Source organism: Podarcis vaucheri, assembly GCF_965113315.1.
Source record: "Podarcis vaucheri genome assembly, chromosome: Z".
Classification (NCBI taxonomy): Eukaryota; Metazoa; Chordata; class Lepidosauria; order Squamata; family Lacertidae; genus Podarcis; species Podarcis vaucheri.
Genome location: NC_138758.1, coordinates 1,939,500 through 1,959,126, shown reverse-complemented (window position 1 = coordinate 1,959,126; position 19,627 = coordinate 1,939,500). Strand labels below are relative to the sequence as shown.

Sequence of the window (19,627 nt, the reverse complement as noted above, 5' to 3'; positions counted from 1 at the left end):
GTCTGTCTCCTGCATCCCCACCAGCAGCAAGAGTGGAGCAGTAGCCAGGGTGGCTGCAAAGCAGGTAAAACGTTTGCTACCAACTCCCTTGCTCTGCTTTGCTACTGCTTCCCACCGATGGGAGAGGAAAGGTGCTGGACACTCCCTGGAGGAGGACCCTGGATTCACTTACCACTGATTTGCAGCAGTTGGGCTAATGCCAGACTTCGGGGTGGGCAGGTTAAGGGAACTGTTGGCTGCTGCGAATGGTTTTTGTTCTGGGGGAGGGGGGGGCGAGGTTTCGTTTATCTGCTCATCGGTGGGTGAGAGTATTGCTTTGCTTACTGTTTGACTATTGCTAACGTTGCTTGTTACTGTTTACAGGACTTGTGTGTCGTTTTTGTTTTTCCATAAGTTGTGTGTTAGATGAAGTGGTAATGTATGATATGATTTTTCCACCCTGCCTGCCTACCTTGACAAATGTTATTATGCATGTGCACATATTTTCTTTAACGTAAGTTGCTTAGAGAGCCTTGGATGAAAAGTTACTAGTAAGTACATAAATATAATGCAAAACATTCCTTTTTAACCAGGACTATGGCTGGTTTATCATTTTTATAAAAAAAAACCCCAAAAAACCACCTTAGACTGAGTTTTAGCACAAATGAAAAATTAAAACAAATCATTATTTCCTGATGAATAGCCTTTGGAGTATAATGTAACTTAAATAGAAAACTATCTTTAGAAAGGTTTTTCCTCCAAAAGCATTTTATTTTTAAAATCCAGTTTAAATTTAAAAAAATCTGATTTAAATAAAAAAATCCTTTTTTGATATATATTTTTAAAAAATCATTGGTTTTTATCCACCCTGCTTTACTGTAATCTTTTAATGTGAATCACCCTGAGACCTTTGGATATCTTTGGGCGGTATATAAATTCTAACAACAACAACAACAACAACAACTCACCACAGACACCTTGCCAACCACGTCCCTTGCCACGGCCAGGCCTTGTGCGAAGGTGCGTGCCGCCACAAACGCCCGCGTCACCTGGAGCTTCAGCTTGCGGGGCACATCCCCAAAGGGCTTGAGCTGCTCTGTGTACTTGCTGACACACTCCAGGTACTCGTCAGAGAAGTGGTACTGGGGGTTGACCAGGCGGAACATGCGCTCCAGCAGCCGGGCCCAGAAGTCGTTGAGCATCTCCTCCAGGTTGACGCTGCCACCAGTGTAGTAGCGCTTCAGCTCCACAAAGAGGTCCTTAAACATTTCTGAATTCTGCATGTACAGGAGGCCGTAAGTCCTTACAAACATGTCGTTCAAGGATTTCTCGGCGTTCTCGAGAAGCTCTCTGAAGAATTCTGCAGGGAAGGGGAGAATGGGTTCACAGAATCATGGAATTGTAGGGCTGGAAAGGGTCGCCTGGCCCAGCTCTCTAGAATGCAGGAATCGCAGCCTAAGAACCCCAGTTGACTATGCACAAGAGCAGTGTTTCCCAACCTTTTTTGGGCAAAGGCACACTTGTTTCATGAAAAAAATCTCGAGGCACACCACCATTACAGCCCCGTGACGTCAGCGCGCAGCGTCACGCCGGGAGGGACATGAATTGCTAGCAAATTACATAATCACCTCCTTGAGGGCTGGCTCATCTTCTCCGAAGGCAGAACCCCATTAATTAACAGCACAGACTCACACCATAGCCAAGACGAGGGGGGAAAACCTCAGTCATGCACAGTCATGCACATGTGGGGGCTAAATGAGGACGAAGACCAGGCAGAGAACAGGGTTCAAATCACCCCACCTGGCCAGGACAATCCCTGGGTGCTCCCTTGGGCCACTCGCCTGACCCACCTCGCATTGCTGTTGTTGCGAGGATAATACGGGGAGAACCACGCGCGCCCCCGGGAGCTCCTTGGAGGAGAAAGCAGGCGATGAATGCAATGCACGAAATATATGAGAGGCGACCAGGTTTTGCAGGTGAGGGGCCCCTGCCAGCCTCCGCTTCCAACACCCGGCGCAACGACGCCGAAGTTTCTCCCCAGGCTCGGCTCGGGGAGCAGCGCTGCTCCCCCCCGGCTCCCCTTCGCCCTCCTGGCTTTCTCTGCCGCCCACTGGGGACCCCCCTCACCTGCCAAGTCTGGAGCGCCGGTGGAAGTTGCATGCATGCATGCAGGGCGCCGCGTTGCCATTGCATTGCACTGCACTCCATGCAACGCCTGCACGCATGCATTGCCTTGCACGCCCGCCAAGGGGTCTCCCCGCGGTCCGATGCGTCCCCTCTGGTGCAGATGCAGCATTGCAAAAATAAAACCCCCCCGACGCAGCCCTACCTGGGGGGCAGCCTCCGCCTCCGCCGCTCCGCCTCCGCGGGGATCCCCGGGCTCTATCCTGCCGCCCGATCTCCGCGGGGGCGCAGGCAGGCTGCACGGGATCTGCGCGGAAGAGCCCCTGCCCGCTCGGCCGCCGCCGCACTCATTCCATGGCTGGGAGAAGAGTGCTTCAAACAAAACGCCCGGCCCACCAGGCCACGCTGGGAAACGTAGTTTGTGCACCCCGCGCGGGCGCGGAGCCCAAGGGCGAGGGGACTACGGATCCCGGCAGCCCCCGCGCCGGGGACGGAGGGGGAGAGGCCGGGTGCAGGGATGGAGGGACGGGTGGGCGAGCGAGTGAGTGAGTGGCAGCCGCCAAGCCTTGGCCGAGAGCCAGGAAGGGCCTCCCCGGAGGAGGGAGGCGCAGAGCGGGCGGGAGGGAGGGAACCCCAGGGGTCATCTAGTGACGGCGCCTAATCGAAAATTTGACTTTAAAAAAAAATCTTTCGAATTTTTTAATTTTTCCCGCGGCACACCAGGCAACATCTCGCGGCACACTAGTGTGCCGCGGAACAGTGGTTGGGAAACACTGCACAAGAGGACAAGCTTCCAATGTGTCTCCAAAGCTTTGGGTGTAATAAACAAAGCTCAATTTTAATCTAGGAGGGACTGCAAATTAGGGCCACACGTTTTTATTTTGAAGGGTATGGGCAGAGGGGGGACTGTTTAGGACAAGGGTCAGAAGCCTCTTTTGGGCCTCTTTTGCTGCGGAGGCCTCAGAGGACCCAAAATGGACTGCCGCATCAAAAAGAGCAGATAAAGAGACGCAACCACAAAATGGTGCAGGCATGCCTCCACCATCTCCCACTCCACATCAATGGCCACTGATATGCTTTATTCACAGAGAGGCTCTTTGCATCTCTCCTCTGAATTAAAGTTTAAACTATGGAACTCCCTCCCCCAGGAGACAGTGATGGACACCCACTAGGATGGCTTTGCAGGAGGACTGGACAAATTCTTGGAGGGGGGGTATTGGTGGCTACTAGGCAGGGTGGCCATGCTCTGCCTCCACAGCTGGAGGAAGAAATACTTCTGAATACAAGTTGCTGGAAACCATGGGAGGGCAGAGCTGCTGGGTCTTTCTTGATGGTTTGCCAAAGACAGCTGTTTGGTCACCATGACTGCAGAATACTGGACCAGATGGACTGTTGGGGCCTGATCCACCAGGGCTCTTCTTGTTTTCTTATTGTTCAATGCACCACAATTTCCTTCCCCTCTGATTGTTTTTGAATGCATTTTCTTCTCTCTGGGGGAGAACACATGAGGGGGGGGGGATTCTTCAGCACAACCCTAGACCCAGATTATTTCTGATCACTTGCCATGGACTGGGTGGATGCAGAGGAGTAGAGTCAGCAGCTGGTGAACCCCGAAGGAATAAAGGCTCAGGACCCGGGGAGTGGTGGTGGGGTGACAGTGAGTGGCCGCAGGGAGAAGACGGGGGGGGGGGAGGTGTTGGAAGCAGAAAGAGGCTATGGCAGAGAGCAGAGCAGAATCAGAGACAGAAGTGGAGAGGCCAAGAGGCAGATATGAGACAGGCTGCTGAAGAAGCCAGGGAATTTCCTCTTCCTGCTGTGACCTGCTCCCCTCCCAGAACCCACAGAGGTATGAAGAGGGCAGAGCAGAGACAAACAAGGCATTGGAGTGTCAGACTGTTTGGGATGGACCCAGGGGAGGAGGAGACATAGAGCGCTGCAGGAAGGCAGGGACATCCCCACATCTGCCTTATAGGGGCAAGTTATACTGGGAAGAGGCCTGGGATGTTTTGTTTCTTTGAATACAGGGTTAACTTCACTGACACCTTGTGGGTTATTGCTGACTTGCTCCCAGTCCCCGCCTTAACACCATCACCGGTTAGAGGGGAACCTGGGGCAGGTGCCAAGGGTGGGCACTGTCTAGGGTGCCAGCAGACACCCCAAAGTGCCACATATAGATTCCTGGACACAGAAAACCTTAAATGTTTTAATAGGTGCAACTTCATACACAAAAAGCCAGACCAGCTGATTCAAACTGAAAAAGGAATCCAGACCTAGGGATTGCTCTTGGGAGTGTCCCACATCATGCCTAGAAAATGCAACGTAGCAGAACTGCCACCCCCATCCCAAAAATGAGATAAAGGGTGTGATATTTCCACAGCCTCAGCTCTGTGGTCAGAAGGCACAGTGGGGTTTATTTTGGGGAGGAGTTCATACGAGACTCAAAGAAAACTCAACAAGTAACATTAATACCATGATAATACTAGCAGCGTAATAATCTTAAAAAGTGTCTAATGTGGGACAGATGTCTGTAACAGAAAGCATGATTCCGTGTCCCAGAGTTTCTATGCAATGTTACCTTTTCCCATCTGTCCTGTACGTAACTACTTTATGATTTAATGTCGTTCAAAAAAGGAGGGTGGGGTGAAGAAGGAAGGTCAATAGGTTCGGAATTCCCAGACTTCTTGTGTGCAGTCCTGATGGTTCCCTGTTGCACAGACTACTGCACTCCTCAAAAACAAAAGCCCCCCTGGGAAGGACGGTAGAAACACACACATTATTTCCTCCAGGGAACTGGATATCTGGCATTTTGTCCTGTGCCTTTTTGTGACTCATGTTCAAAAATTAAAATTTTAATAAAACATGCCTCTGTGCTGGGATCCTCAAAGGAGGCAGTGTTTAGACTTAAAAAGTTGTTAGAAGCAGGAGCAGGAAAAAGAGAGAGTCTTTGGCCCGGTTTGAATTTAAACCTTGTTAAAATGTATGAAGTATGTCGGAGTTCAAATTTTTTAAGTCTTCAAAGTGCTCCAGTACAAAGTCTAACTCAGAAGATTTTCGGGATGGGGTGGGGTTCAAGGAGGGGGAATCACTGAAGTGCGTTTTTTAAAAGGTGTTCTTTATTAACACAGTTCTGGGCTTGGAGCTTGACTGAGCAGCAGAAAGCACAGCAACTTTCAGAGTGTAGGAGGAGGAAAACGACCCCTAGGGGGAAAAAGGATTTTATTTTGACACCCGCCTCCCAACACATCCTCTGTCCAGTATCAGCACGAACTTCTCTGCTGGTTCCCATGCCTGGCATTTCCTGTCTACAATTTTCTCTCTCACTCTTGTGCGCATTTAATATATACTATAGAGAATGGCTGGTTGGTATGTATTAACTTCTTCTTCTTTTTTGTATGTATTAACTTCTAATTCATTTAATCATTCTGAAAGCTCACCTTGTTCACCTCTGTTTCTTTCTCTTTTATACCTGCCCCCCCCACTGCAGAACTTTTAATAGGAATAGGAAGGCCAGAGAACACCAGAGAAGGCCAGCTACACCCTTGGAAGCATAGCTGGAAAAGGTTTAAGACAAAACTGGTTTTGAAAATGATGCTGTTAAAACACCTCCATCTGCTAATCCAAAGAGCAGAAGCCTGGGTTACTGAAGAGATTTCTGGCATTATGGACGGAGCTCAGTTATTTGTATCAGTGTTAAGAAATAACAAAACAAAACATCTATATATGTAATAAAACATATACACCGCTCGACTGTAAAAACAACAATAACAATGACAACAACTCAAAGAGGTTTACTTACAGAGATTTGTTTTGTGCTACAAGTCTGTTTCAACTTTGTGTGCCACTTTGAGGTCCTTTACTTGGAGGAAAAGTGGGAATATATATATCTGGATAGGTTGGCCTGAACAAAATGCATCTTTGGCAGGTGTAGAAAAGAATACAGTGAAAGCACCTGCCTGACATCAACAGGCAGGGAGTTCTGCCACACTAAAACATGCCAGAAAAGACACAGCTGCTAATTCCTTGAAGACTGAAGGGGCAAACCATAAGGACAAAGACAGGATGTGGAATTGGTGCACTAGAACAGTGTCCTTCAGATGTTGATGGAATACAACTAACATCATCCACACAAAAGTGAAGGGTGATGGGAGTTGTAATCCTCCCAAGCTGGAAACCCCAGGTGGTCAAACCCTGAACTGGGTAATCCAATACCTTACACACAGTCAAGCCATTGGTCCAGTGTTGTCTGCAAATGTGGTGCTGCATGTGGAGAATGGGAGTTGGGGGGCACCAAGTTGACAAAGGCAAGTCTAAGCTGATTGGCAGCAGTTCTCTTGCATATCAGGCGGGAGTCTCTCCCAGCCTTTCCTGGGGATGCCAGGGATTGAACCTGGAACCTTCTGCAGAGACCATGGGTAGGCAAACTAAAGCCCTTCTGAATCCGGCCTGCGGACAGTCCGGAAATCAGTGTGTTTTTACATGAGTAGACTGTGTCCTTTTATTTAAAACACATCTCTGGGTGATTTGTGAGGTATAGGAATTCGTTCAATTATTATTTTTTCCCAAAAAATAGTCTGGCCCCCAACAAGGTTTGAGGGACGGTAGACCAGCCCCCTGGTGAAAAAGTTTGCTGACCCCTGGCATAGACAATGTTACTGTTAGGTGGATTTTTGGCTGGTTGACTGACCGAATCCTATGTACTCCCATCTGGAGGGGGCCAGGTTGGGAGAGACTGGCATAAGTTGCATCCTTGTTAGAAGCATATAATTGTAGAGTTGGAAGGGACCCTCCTGGAATGCAGGAATCTCAGCTAAAGCATCCCGGACAGATGTCCATCCAAGCTCTGCTTATAAACCTCCAAGGGAGGAGAGCCCCCCCCCCCCACTTCCATCCCACTCTCAAACAGCTCTTGCTGTCAGAAAGTTCTTCCTGACGCAAAGAGCAGCATTGGTTCTTCCTGAAAGGCAAGACTTTGCTACTGTTTCTTCTGGTTAGGTATAAATTCTCTCCCTCTCATGGTTTGTTGGCTGATTAATGAGCCACAACGTGGCCCAGGAATAACCCCTCTGACCTTGAGGGGAGGGAGAGAATTGAGGTGGGGGCAGGGAGGCTGGTCTGCTATCTTGACAGGTTGAAGGGCAAAATGAATTAACACCTTTCGTTTGTCTTGGAAATTGGGCTTGTTCTCAAACAAAAGTTGGGCTTTAAGCGATTACTTTTCTTGTTTTATGGCATTGTAAAGGCGTGATCAGTGCTGCAGTGGGTGCTCTGGGTGGGGGAGACCAACGCAAACAATGTTTTCTCTGCCTCAGCTTAAAGGTGGACTTCCATTGATACCCTGAACTATTTACAGCCTGTGCTAAATGTTTAAGTTTAGATTAGAAGAACAAAAAGTCACCCTGCTTGACATTCTACAAGGTCATGGAGAACAATAGGTCTCTGCTCTGAGCCTGCATGTCCAGGAAGCATGAACAGTGACTCCGATCTACAACCCTTGTGGGACTTCCAACTCCTATCAGCCAACAGGGTCAATGGCCAGTGGTGAAGAGAACTGTTGTCCAGTAAAACCTAGAACATCACAATTCCCCCGTAGAATTATAGGATGGTAGAGTTGAGAGGGACCCAAAGGGTCATCTAGCCCATGGCTAGGCAACCTAAGGCCTGGGGGCTGGATCAGGCCCAATCCCCTTCTCAATCCGGCCTGCAGACAGTCCAGGAATCAGCATGTTTTTACATGAGTAGAATGTGTCCTTTTATTTAAAATGCATCTCTGGATTATTTGTGGGGCATAGGAATTTGTTCATCCCCCCCCAAAAAAAATAGCCCGGCCCTCCACAAAGAGTGAGGGACAGTGGACCAGCCCCCTGCTGAAAAAAATTGCTGACCCCTGTTCTAGCCTAACCCCCTGGAATGCAGGAATCACCAGTGTCTGTGGAAGATTAACATGGGGGGACTTCATCAAAAGCCCTACTGAAATCAGGCATTTGCCTTTTCCACCAAGCTCAAAACTATCAAAAGAAAAGAAGTAAGATTTGTCCGCCATGCCTTGTTTTTGAGAAACCCTTGTTGGGTCTTAGTAATCGCAGCATCCTTTTCTAAGTGCTTGCAGCCTGACCATTTAATTATCTGTTCTAGGACCTTTACTGGTATTGACATGAGGCTGACCAGTCAGCAGTTACCTGGCTCTTCTTTTCCCCTCTTTTTGAAGATAGGGACAACATTTGCCAGTCTCCAGCCCGCAGGGACCTCACCTGTTCTCCCAGAATCCTGAAGGATTATAGACAGAGACTCCTGAGATTACATCTGCAAGATCCTTTGGCCCTGGAGATCTGAATGCACTTAGAATAGTTCCTATATTGGGCTGCAGCTCCCTCTCTGCATCATTTATTCGGTTATCACAAGGTCTGACTCTGTCACCCAACAGCATTTCTCCATCCCTCATCTACAAAGTGGACCAAGTTAGAAATGATGTATTTGGTTGGCTCTTGTATGCTTTTTTAAAAAACTGTAGTGAATAGCAACCACCGGTCACCAAATCCAGATCAGGATCAAAGCACTGGAACTCCTGAAGTCTCTCGCCACTTGTTTGATGGGGGGCACCTCTAGAACAGCCTCCTCTTCTCACAGGGGCCACTCAGATGCCTATGGGAAACCCGCAAGCAGGACCCCAGCACAGGAGCAGCCCTCTCACCTTCCGTGGCTTCTAGCAGCTGGTCTTCGGAAGCACTGCTGCCTACAACCGTGAAGGCAGAGCAGAGCTTTCATGGACTGCACACAAACGCTGGCCATCATTGCTGCACCCAACCAACAGTTTTATGGCAAGTTCCCCCAAGCTGCTGCCCTCTGGCTGTCAGTGAACTTCAACTCCCATCAGCTCTTCCTAGCAGAGCCTTTCTTTCTTTTTCTTTCCTTCTTTCTTTCTTTCGCGATCCCCTGCAGCCGAGGAAGATGGTCTTCCATGAAGACGGTTTTAACAGTGAGTTCATAAGTGACTGTGGAGGCCAATTCTGGATCCACACGTCCTTCCATAGTGGGGACATTGGTTTCTGGGCAGGAGTTCATCATGGTGTGGATTTGCCAAGCGTACCTTCCTCCTAACACATTTCTCCCTTGCATCCTGAGTTCAAGTGTCTTCAAAGCCCATGACACCTTTGGTAAAGGCTATTCTCCAATTGGAGTGCTCACAGGCCAGTGTTTCCCAGTTGTCAATGTTTATACTACTTTTTTTAAAAAAAGATTTGCATTGAGACAGTCTTTAAACCTCTTCTGTTGGCCACCAGCATTACGCTTTCCATTTTTAAGTTTGGGCTGGTCCACGTGAATTCTACTTTCTAACTTACCCTTCTTCTTCTTCTTCTTCTTCTTCTTCTTCTTCTTCTTCTTCTTCTTCTTCTATTTTTAAATGGTCCATACACCTCCCTCTCCCCAAGCACTAGAAAGTCCCAAGAAAGGGCTGCAGCATGTACACAGAGGGTTGACACACAATTACAGAATCTGGAGCCAAGGAGAGAAAAGGCAACGGAGAAAACGCAAAAGCTTTCAGAGCTGTTTGACTTTGCAAAACATGTGTTAGCACTTATGCACACAGGAAGAGAGTTCATTCACACAGCGTGAAGAAACTTAAACCTAAGATGTTACACCCTGTATTGGGGGAGCAGCCTGGGGCATGGAGGGAAGAGAGTAACCCTTTAAAGAGCCAAGAAAAAGGCAGAATTCCTTTTGCTGCTGTTGTTGTTATAGAAAAGATACCCAGTGGAGTTCACATCATGAATGACAAGGACCTGGGGCAACAAGACTAGAGCCTTTAAACATCAGCCTTTGCCAAGCTGGTGCCTTGCACATATTTTTGCGCTACAGCTCCCATCAGATGCTGTGGAAGCTCCTGATGGGAGCTGTAGTCAAAAACATCTGGAGGGCACCAACTTGGCGAAGGGTGTTTTTTGGCTTTCATTTTTAAAGCAGGGGCCTCTTGAGAGAACATGAATTTCTCCATTGCTGGTGGATCTCATAACTGTCCTGTTTGTTTCACATATAACACTCTTAAATGTTTCCATATTTGTCTAGGGATGTGGGCGTGGGTGTGTGGGTGTATAAATTCTCATAGCTACTTTCAGCTACTAGGGTGATCTTCTGAGGACCATGAAGATGGTGGACTGCAGCTGTCTACCACCCTCAGGCCTCCTGGTCCCTCTCCCAAAGGACTTTTTCTCTTGCAGTCCCGTATCCTTAGAACTGCCTCCTGGATCACCTCTACGATGCCACCTCTCATTCTTCCCCCACCCCACCCCACCCCACCAGCTTTCCACGAAGCCTTTGGAAAAGTCTCCACACCTTACAGCAGGGAGAGCTGTAGACCAACCTGGTTCCCTCAGATGTTGCTGGGCAACCAGTGTGGCCAAAGGTAACATGATGATGGGGGTGGGGATTTCCTTAAGAGCTGGACAATGCTCAGTTGGTCATCCCTGCCTGCAATGATCAAGCCCAAGTGCATTTTACAAAAGTAAAGGCTGCCTGGCTACACCATACATTTAAAGCACTGCGAGTCCACTTAAAACAGCCAGGGCTCCCCCCAAAGGATCCTGGGGGCTGCACTCTACAGACTTGCTGGGAGACCCCATCTCCCTCAGAGAGCTACAATTCCCAGAGTTCCCTGGGAAGAGCGGTGAATTGTTAAACCACTCTGGGAATTGTAGCTCTGGGAAGGGAACAAGGGCTCTTCTTTTGGGTTCTAGCCAGCCAGCCATGCCCCACTTCCAAGTTACTCCATTCCATCCTCCTCTTTCCATCTTTCTTTTTCAGCTGACACTTGTGGCTACTGAGCATGCTCAGTCCTCATTCTGCTATTTTCTCTGTGGAGTGGAGGGTTGCCCCCTTAGGATTTTTTAAAGGGGTTTAACTCTCAAGGTTCTCCCTCTTATGTGCAGGTGAGGCTCTCTTGGCTCCATTTTTATCAACAGGTACCACCTGAGCTTACTATTGGAAGGAGTGAGTCTGTTATAGGGTGGGGCCTCTGTAATGAAACCCCAAAATTGCACCCCAGACTCTCTCCAATTACAGTGGTATCTCTGGTTACATACTTAATTCGTCCCGGAGGCCTGTTCTTAACCTGAAACTGTTCTTAACCTGAAGCACCACTTTAGCTAATGGGGCCTCCTGCTGCTGCTGCCACACGATTTCTGTTCTCATCCTGAAGCAAAGTTCTTAACCCGAGGTACTATTTCTGGGTTAGCGGAGTCTGTAACCTGAAGCGTATGTAACCCGAGGTGCCACTGTATAGCAAAATCACGGCTTCTACTCCAGCCTTCTGGAAACAGCTTGGGGTGGGGTGGGTGTCCGAAAATGGATAGGAAAAGGGTCTAGGCCTCCCCTATCAAAGGACCTGTTGCTTGCCCACGGTCTCTATTTGTTCTGCCAGTGGTCGTTGTTCTTAACATTATTTGAATTCTGCAACATCCTTTGGTGCTGAATTTTCATGGTTATTCTTCAGCTACCTGGGCACCTTATTGAAAGGAATGAGAGAAACAAATGCTTTTAATAAATAGAGCATGTGGTGCTGGTGAAGTCGGAAATGATGTTAAATTTTAAACAATGAACAAGCAGTGTCAGGCTGGCTTATATCAATTAAGAGCTAAAAGCACAAAGCACATCACGTGGCTCTCCTGTGGGCACAACACAGATGGCTTTATGCACAGGATTAAGAGGGAACCAGAAACTAACTGAAGAGGGCTACAACTCCTTCCACCCACCTTTCCTCACCTGATTTTAGGCACTGCCACTTCGCCAGTAGTTCATAGAATCATAGAATCATAGAATCATAGAGTTGGAAGAGACCACAAGGGCCATCAAGTCCAACCCCCTGCCAAGCAGGAAACACCATCAGAGTTCCATCTGAGCTTGCAGGGCAGCAGTTCAAGAAGGAGCAAAAAGGGTTTGTGTGTGTGTGCGTTTCTTTGTGGCTGATTAGCTGTTCTCCCTGTGCAAAGGTCAGAGGGGGCAGGGTTTGATCCATCTTTTAGATTTAGGGGAGCTAGTCTCAAACGTTTGTTGGGGGAGACCTAGGTTTTTTTGTGGGGGAGTTATTTCTCCTGTCTTCACGCTTTTTATGATGGAGGACCACTGTAGCCACCCCCAACGACACGTTCTCAAGATGGAGGGGGAGGGAACAGCTGCAGTCACCTGCGGTTCCTGCGCAATGTTTGCCATCTTGCCAAAGGTTGCAGGCAGCTTTACCTGCAGCAATTGCATGTTGATTGCCCTCTTAAAAGACAAAGTCCAGCAACTGGAGGAACGTGTAGCTACGCTCCAAAGAATTAAAGAGCTGGAGCTCTTCTTGGAAGCAACAGAGCACACCGTCTCCACCAAGGAGGAGACAGGGGACTGATCCCCAAGCCAAACGGAGGACATAGATGATGCCTTCCTGGAACAGATGGCCAAGCATGCAAAAGGAAGGGAGATAGTAGTAATGGGGGACTTCAATTACCCGGATATTTGTTGGATATCAAACTCAGCCAAGAGCATAAGGTCAAACAGATTCCTCACTGGCCTTGCAGACAACTTCATTGTCCAGAAAGTGGGAGAAGCAACAAGAGGAACAGCCATTTTAGATCTGGTCCTAACCAATGTTGATGACCTGGTTAGTGGGGTAGAAGTGGAAGGATCATTAGGCGCGAGTGATCATGCTCTTCTGAAGTTTACTATACAGCGAAAAGGAGCAGCCAAGCATACTAGGACTCAATTTCTTGACTTTAAGAAAGCCGACTTCATAAAACTTAGGGAAGTGCTAGGTGAGATCCCATGGACAGTAATACTAAAAGGAAAGGGAGTTCATGATGGCTGGGAGTTTGTTAAGAGGGAGATAGTAAAAGCACAACGTCAGGCAATACCAATGAGACGGAAACATGGAAGGTGCCTAAAGAAGCCAGGGTGGCTATCTAAAGAACTTTTATCTGAGTTAAGATTAAAAAAGGATGTGTACAAAAACTGGAAAAGGGGGGAAACCACCAAAGAGGAATTCAAACAAATAGCCAGCACGTGTAGACACAAAGTCAGAAAAGCTAAAGCACAGAATGAACTCAGGCTTGCTAGAGAGGTTAAAAGCAACAAAAAAAGGTGTTTATGGGTATGTTCGTAGCAAAAGGAAGAACAAAGAAACAGTGGGGTCACTCAGAGGAGAAGATGGTGAAATGCAAACAGGGGACACAGAAAGGGCTGAACTCCTCAATGCCTTCTTTGCCTCAGTCTTCTCTGATAAAGAAAACAATGCCCGACCCGAAGAATTTGGAGCAAATGATTCAGCAAAGGAAACACAGCCCAGAATAACTAAGGAGATAGTACAAGAATACTTGGCTAGTTTAGATGTATTCAAGTCTCCAGGGCCAGATGAACTGCATCCAAGAGTATTAAAAGAACTGGCAGATGTGATCTCAGAACCACTGGCAGTCATCTTTGAGAATTCCTGGAGAACAGGCGAAGTCCCGGCAGACTGGAGGAGGGCAAATGTTGTCCCTATTTTCAAAAAGGGGGAAAGAGAGGACCCAAATAATTAGCGCCCAATCAGTCTGACATCAATACTAGGGAAGATTCTGGAGCAGATCATTAAGCAAACAATCTGTGAGCACCTAGAAAGGAATGCTGTGATCACCAATAGTCAGCATGGATTTCTGAAAAATAAGTCATGTCAGACTAACCTGATCTCATTTTTTGACAGAATTACAAGCCTGGTAGATGAAGGGAACGCAGTGGATGTAGCCTACCTTGATTTCAGCAAGGCATTTGACAAGGTGCCCCATGATAATCTTGTAAAGAAGCTGGTAAAATGCGGTCTTGACTATGCTACCACTCAGTGGATTTGTAACTGGCTGACTGACCGAACCCAAAGAGTGCTCATCAATGGTTCCTCTTCATCCTGGAGAAGAGTGACTAGTGGGGTGCCACAGGGTTCTGTCTTGGGCCCGGTCTTATTCAACATCTTTATCAACGACTTGGATGATGGACTCAAGGGCATCCTGACCAAATTTGCAGATGACACCAAACTGGGAGGGGTGGCTAACACCCCAGAGGACAGGATCACACTTCAAAACGACCTTGACAGATTAGAGAACTGGGCAAAAACAAACAGGATGAATTTTAACAGGGAGAAATGTAAAGTATTGCACTTGGGCAAAAAAAATGAGGGGCACAAATACAAGATGGGTGATACCTGGCTTGAGAGCAGTACATGTGAAAAGGATCTAGGAGTCTTGGTTGACCACAAACATGACATGAGCCAACAGTGTGACGCGGCAGCTAAAAAAGCCAATGCAATTCTGGGCTGCATCAATAGGAGTATAGCATCTAGATCAAGGGAAGTAATAGTGCCACTGTATTCTGCTCTGGTCAGACCTCACCAGGAGTACTGTGCCCAGTTCTGGGCACCACAGTTCAAGAAGGACACTGACAAATTGGAACGTGTCCAGAGGAGGGCAACCAAAATGGTCAAAGGTCTGGAAACGATGCCTTATGAGAAACGGCTAAGGGAGCTGGGCATGTTTAGCCTGGAGAAGAGGAGGTTAAGGGGTGATATGATAGCCATGTTCAAATATATAAAAGGATGTCACATAGAGGAGGGAGAAAGGTTGTTTTCTGCTGCTCCAGAGAATCATAGAATCATAGAGTTGGGCCATCGAGTCCAACCCCCTGAAAGAAGCGGACACGGAGCAATGGATCCAAACTACAAGAAAGAAGATTCCACCTAAACATTAGGAAGAACTTCCTGAAAGTAAGATCTGTTCGAGAGTGGAATTTGCTGCCAAGGAGTGTGGTGGAGTCTCCTACTTTGGAGGTCTTTAAGCAGAGGCTTGACAACCATATGTCAGGAGTGCTCTGATGGTGTTTCCTGCTTGGCAGGGGGTTGGACTCGATGGCCCTTGTGGTCTCTTCCAACTCTATGATTCTATGCCCCCCACCAGTTGGATGGCATGCACGGCATTTCCCTGATTTATCCTCATGACAACCTTGTGAGGATGACTAAGACTGAAAGATGGTGGCAGGGTGAAGGTCACCCAGTGACAATTTCATTTGAATCAGTGGTCTGACACACTAAGCACTACATCACACTGACTCTCTCGAAAGACCCCACTGCAGCTTTCACCAACCTGGGGCCCCTTACAGATGTTTTAGACCCACCAGGTCCAGCCAGCACAGTCAATTTGAGCTACAACTCCTAGAAGCCCCAACAAGTGTTGCCTGAAATCTGCTTTGTCTCTAGCACACTCATTCAACTTAAACCTTCCCAACACCTCCTGCATTCCATTTTGAGGCTGGTACAGTGAAGGTCTTGGGTATTTCGCATCATACCCAGCATCTCCGTCCCTTCCCCTTACTGTTTTGCTAAACATCCATCCTGATTTAAAAACAAAACAAAACTCTGGATGACAACTTGTGGCTTCTTAGTTGGCCCTAACAAACATACTTTGCAGCTTTAAGACTTCATGTGAAATAATTTTAGTAGCTGATGATGATCACAGACTTTCCCTCAATGGATAAGGGAAGGATGTTACAGCGGCATTAAATCTGGGAAGGAAAGCAAATGTGGGTTGGTAAGGACAGAATGCCAAACCATGGCTTCTGCTCATTCATCATTTAGATGCCACATTATGATCCTGTGTTCTAGACACAGACTGGGGAGCAGTTGTGGCACGTGTGAAGCTGCCTCATATGAGTCAGACCATTGGGTCCATACCAAACTCAATACCACCAGCACTTACTGGCAGCATCTCTCTAGGAATCCAGGCAGGGGGCACCCCCCAGCCCTACCTGGAGATGCTGGGGGCTGAGCCTCGGACCTTCTGCATGCCTTCTAGATGTTTTCTACCTCTGAGGTACTCCCAACATTCATCATAGCTGCAGGGGTGGCTGCCAAGAAATGGCTTCTGCTTCTCATCCAGGAAGACATCAGGGTTGGCATGTCCTGTGGCCCACTCACCCTCCCTACTCCACAAAAAGGAAGTGTTTAATTTAGCTTGGGAGGCTGCAAAAACCCAATGTTTGGAGCCAGCTGTAGAAGAACCTAAGACAAGCTCTGCTGGAGGAGACCAACATCCTGCCCTCACAGTGGCCAACCAGGTGCCTGTGGGAAGCCAGCAAGCAGGACCCCAGCACAAGAGCAGCTCCCTCCCTCCCTGTGGTTTCTGGCAACTGGTATCCAGAAGCATTACTGTTTTCAACCATGGAGGCAGAGCATTCTTCGTCATGGCTAGTAGCCATCAATAGTCCTCTCTTCCAAGAAACTTTTCTGTTGGCAAGCAATAGAATTGCAACCAAGAGGTACGTAAATCTAGCATTTTCTGTCACTCAACGTGGGTATTTTCTGCCCTGTGAACTAGGCCAGAAATCTGCACTTTCAGGTAAGCAAGGTACAATCCTCAGGTGCATTTTTAAAAAGTGGGGAAGATTCATAATCTCAAGCAGCTTCCTGTCTGTTCACTGTAAAGTTTAAGGAGTTGCAAGACCCCTACAGCCTGTGGCAACCAGAAGCTGCACATTTAGGAGCTGCGCAGTGAAGGTAAAATCACCATGTATCGGCCCCTCCAAGGGCAAAAGCAAGGAGGGGGCTAGAGAAGTTACAACTGCATTTCACATCCACTCTGTGCCCAATCCTGCTAACTGGATTCTGCATGAGGGTGTTAAAGCAAGACTCAATGTTGAGGAGGTGTTCATTAGAGCTACAAGTAAGCAGTAAGGTCTAAAAAGAGTTTGGGTGGACTCTTGCGAATCATGCCCATCTGGGAACAGCAAAACAAAATGCAAGTGCCCTGCTTTATTACAGAGTTTGCTGTTCATGAATCAAATTGGAAAGACAGATGCACACCCCTTGTGGGTAACTAAAGAGATGCAATCAGCAAATATTTCTATCAAACTGGTTTGCAAAATAAGCAGCCCTCTGAACTTGTCGTACCAAAGTCTTGAGTCATTCAAGCACAACTTTGGAAAGGAGAGAGTTGTAGAAAAAACAAACAAAAATAATGACAAAGCACAACAAAACCTTGTCTATCTAAACCAACCTGCTGCCCTCCAATTGTATGGGCTGATGGGAATGGTAATCTAAAACAAGCAGGATTTGAGCACAAGGCCCTCTTCTCCTCTCCTGTGGCTTCCAGCAACTGGTGGTCAGAAGCATTTAGTAGAAGCATCCATAGACCTCTCCTCCTCCCTGAATGTGTCTAATCCTCTTTCAAAGTCATCTGGGTTGATGCCATCACTACCTCCTGTGGGAGAGAGTCCCATGGTTTCACTATGTGCTGCATAAAGACCAACTCAGAGATGTTTGGGACTGAACCTGGGACCTTCTGCTGATGCTCTAGTCTATCACTTCCCATCAGGCTAACAAAGGTTGGCATAAACAAAGTCCATAAATATATTGCAGCACTTCTCATCTGGGCTAGCTAAGGGCAGCGCAGGGGTAGGACTCACCATCAAACTTTTTGTACCGGGAACTGAAGGTTGCTTGCAAGTTATTACTAAGTTCCACCACAGCATTTCGGAAGTCCTGTTTGCTCTGCTGGCTGTATTTTTCTTCCATCTCTTGAGAGCAGCATGTGTAGCCTTGAGGGCAGACTTTCAAGTGATCACCTGGAAACACAAAGGTGAGAAAGCTTTACACACGAGTACATCAATCCATGACAATCATGGGGGGCGGGGCAGGGCGGAGGCTGAGCTTGCTGCTGCGGCAGCAGCTGTGTGCAGATACACAGAAAGGTGGCAATTGTTCTGGATAAAAAGCACTAATGCGGAACAGACAGGAACCTCACAACCATTTAAGGAACACCCAGCTGTTTAATCAAGTAAGTATTGGAATCAGTAATAGCAGGTAGCAGTCTTATGGGATATGCATGTTGGTGCGTGTGCATGTACTTTAGATGTATGCATTACTTCAGTTGTGAAGCACAGAGTTCACATAGCACTTCCCACCTCCTTGCTGATGCCTCCAAGAGCGCAGATCTCCCTCCCCCAAGAGGTGTGCCTGCCATCATCTCTTTGCAGCAGCCTTTGCCAAACTGGTACCCTTCCAGAAATTTTCAGTGCCAGCTGGCATAGCCAATAGTATTACGGGATGTGGCGGGTGGCTGATGAAGACACACCTCTGTCTCCTGACCTTTGAAAACCGAAGAACTTGTTTTTGTACCCTACCTGTAATATGTTGTGTGAAATTATTGCTTTCGAGCTATGGGTGGGGTTGTTGCTGTACACTTTTTAAAACTGCATTACATTTTTGTATGCTGCAATTTGCCCTGTGGCCTAGTGAAGGTTGAGTAAGACACGCTGTGGTTGTTATTATTCTCCATTATGAAGAAGAGCAGAAATGGTTTGCAAGGTTGGGTTCGGTGATACAGCAGGTGATTCAAGAAAGCATGGGAAGACTGCCAAGTGAAAGAGACTTCTGCAGACAAGGCAGCTCTTGCCCCAACTGACGGACTGGTCCGTGCCCTTGGTGCTGAAACCTCAGTCCTTCCTTCCTTCCTGGAAACTCACTGGGATTTCCAACTCAAAATATTATCCTCTTCTCTCAGCCACCAGCTTGTATCATCCTCCTTCATGGTTTATGACTTCCTTTAGAATCAGCTATAAAAAGAACCCAGGGCTAATCCAATTTCACACTAGACTTGTGTTCTCCTTATCAAGGGTATTAGGGTCCCTCTTATCATTGCTAATTAACAAGCATTTCCAGAATGGAAGCCCTGTTAGTCCAGTATTTGGGAGAAAGGACAGTGCAGAGTCCCAGAGCATCTTAAACGGGACTAACAACTTTATTCCACCATCAACTTACGACGGGCTTTTTCAGATGCATGACATTAACTGGAAAAAATGGTGGATACAGATTTAATGAAATGCACAGGAAATACTGCAATCAGGTTCTGTTTGAGGGCTGCCCTTTCGGGCATTCAGTAAGCCACTGTGAGACCATGATGCTGGATTACATGGGGTAATGGCCTGATCCTGTAAGCTCTTGATTTGCTCTTATGAAACAGAAAAGATAGCTATAGATCCTTCGTTACCCTCTTCAGGGGTCATATAAAGAAAATTTAAGATTCAGTCATATTATGGGCTAGGGATGCGGGTGGCGCTGTGGGTTAAACCACAGAGCCTAGGACTTGCCGATCAGAAGGTCAGCGGTTCGTATCCCCACGACGGAATGAGCTCCCGTTGCTCGGTCCCTGCTCCTGCCAACCTAGCAGTTCAAAAGCACGTCAAAGTGCAAGTAGATAAATAGGTACTGCTCCAGCGGGAAGGTAAACGGCGTTTCTGTGCACTGCTCTGTTTCGCCAGAAGCGGCTTAGTCATGCTGGCCACACGACCCGGAAGCTGTACGCCGGCTCCCTCGGCCAATAAAGCGAGATGAGCGCCGCAACCCCAGAGTCGGCCTCGACTTGACCTAACCTTTACCATTACCTTTACTCGAATAGACTTGAATTCTAAAAATCAAGCTATGCGAAAGGAAGGTAGGGGAGGGGCTAAGAAGGGATTGATATGAACAAACACAACTACACAT

At 47.6% G+C, this 19,627-nt stretch overlaps 2 protein-coding genes across 2 annotated transcripts in view; one reads left to right on the top strand and one right to left on the bottom strand.

The window, feature by feature from the left end:
* Window positions 1–19,627, top strand: part of LOC309523905 (uncharacterized protein) — a gene marked incomplete at its 5' end in the record, with an annotated part of 219,544 nt that overhangs the window by 58,407 nt on the left and 141,510 nt on the right. The window lies entirely within an intron of this gene.
* Window positions 1–19,627, bottom strand: part of GPC4 (glypican 4) — a 107,507-nt gene that overhangs the window by 24,278 nt on the left and 63,602 nt on the right. The window contains exons 2-3 of the mRNA XM_082207426.1: window positions 17,551–17,709; window positions 948–1,339 (exon numbers count right to left, since the gene is read on the bottom strand). Coding sequence (XP_082063552.1) covers window positions 948–1,339; window positions 17,551–17,709 — 551 coding nt within the window. The remainder of the gene's footprint in view (window positions 1–947; window positions 1,340–17,550; window positions 17,710–19,627) is intronic.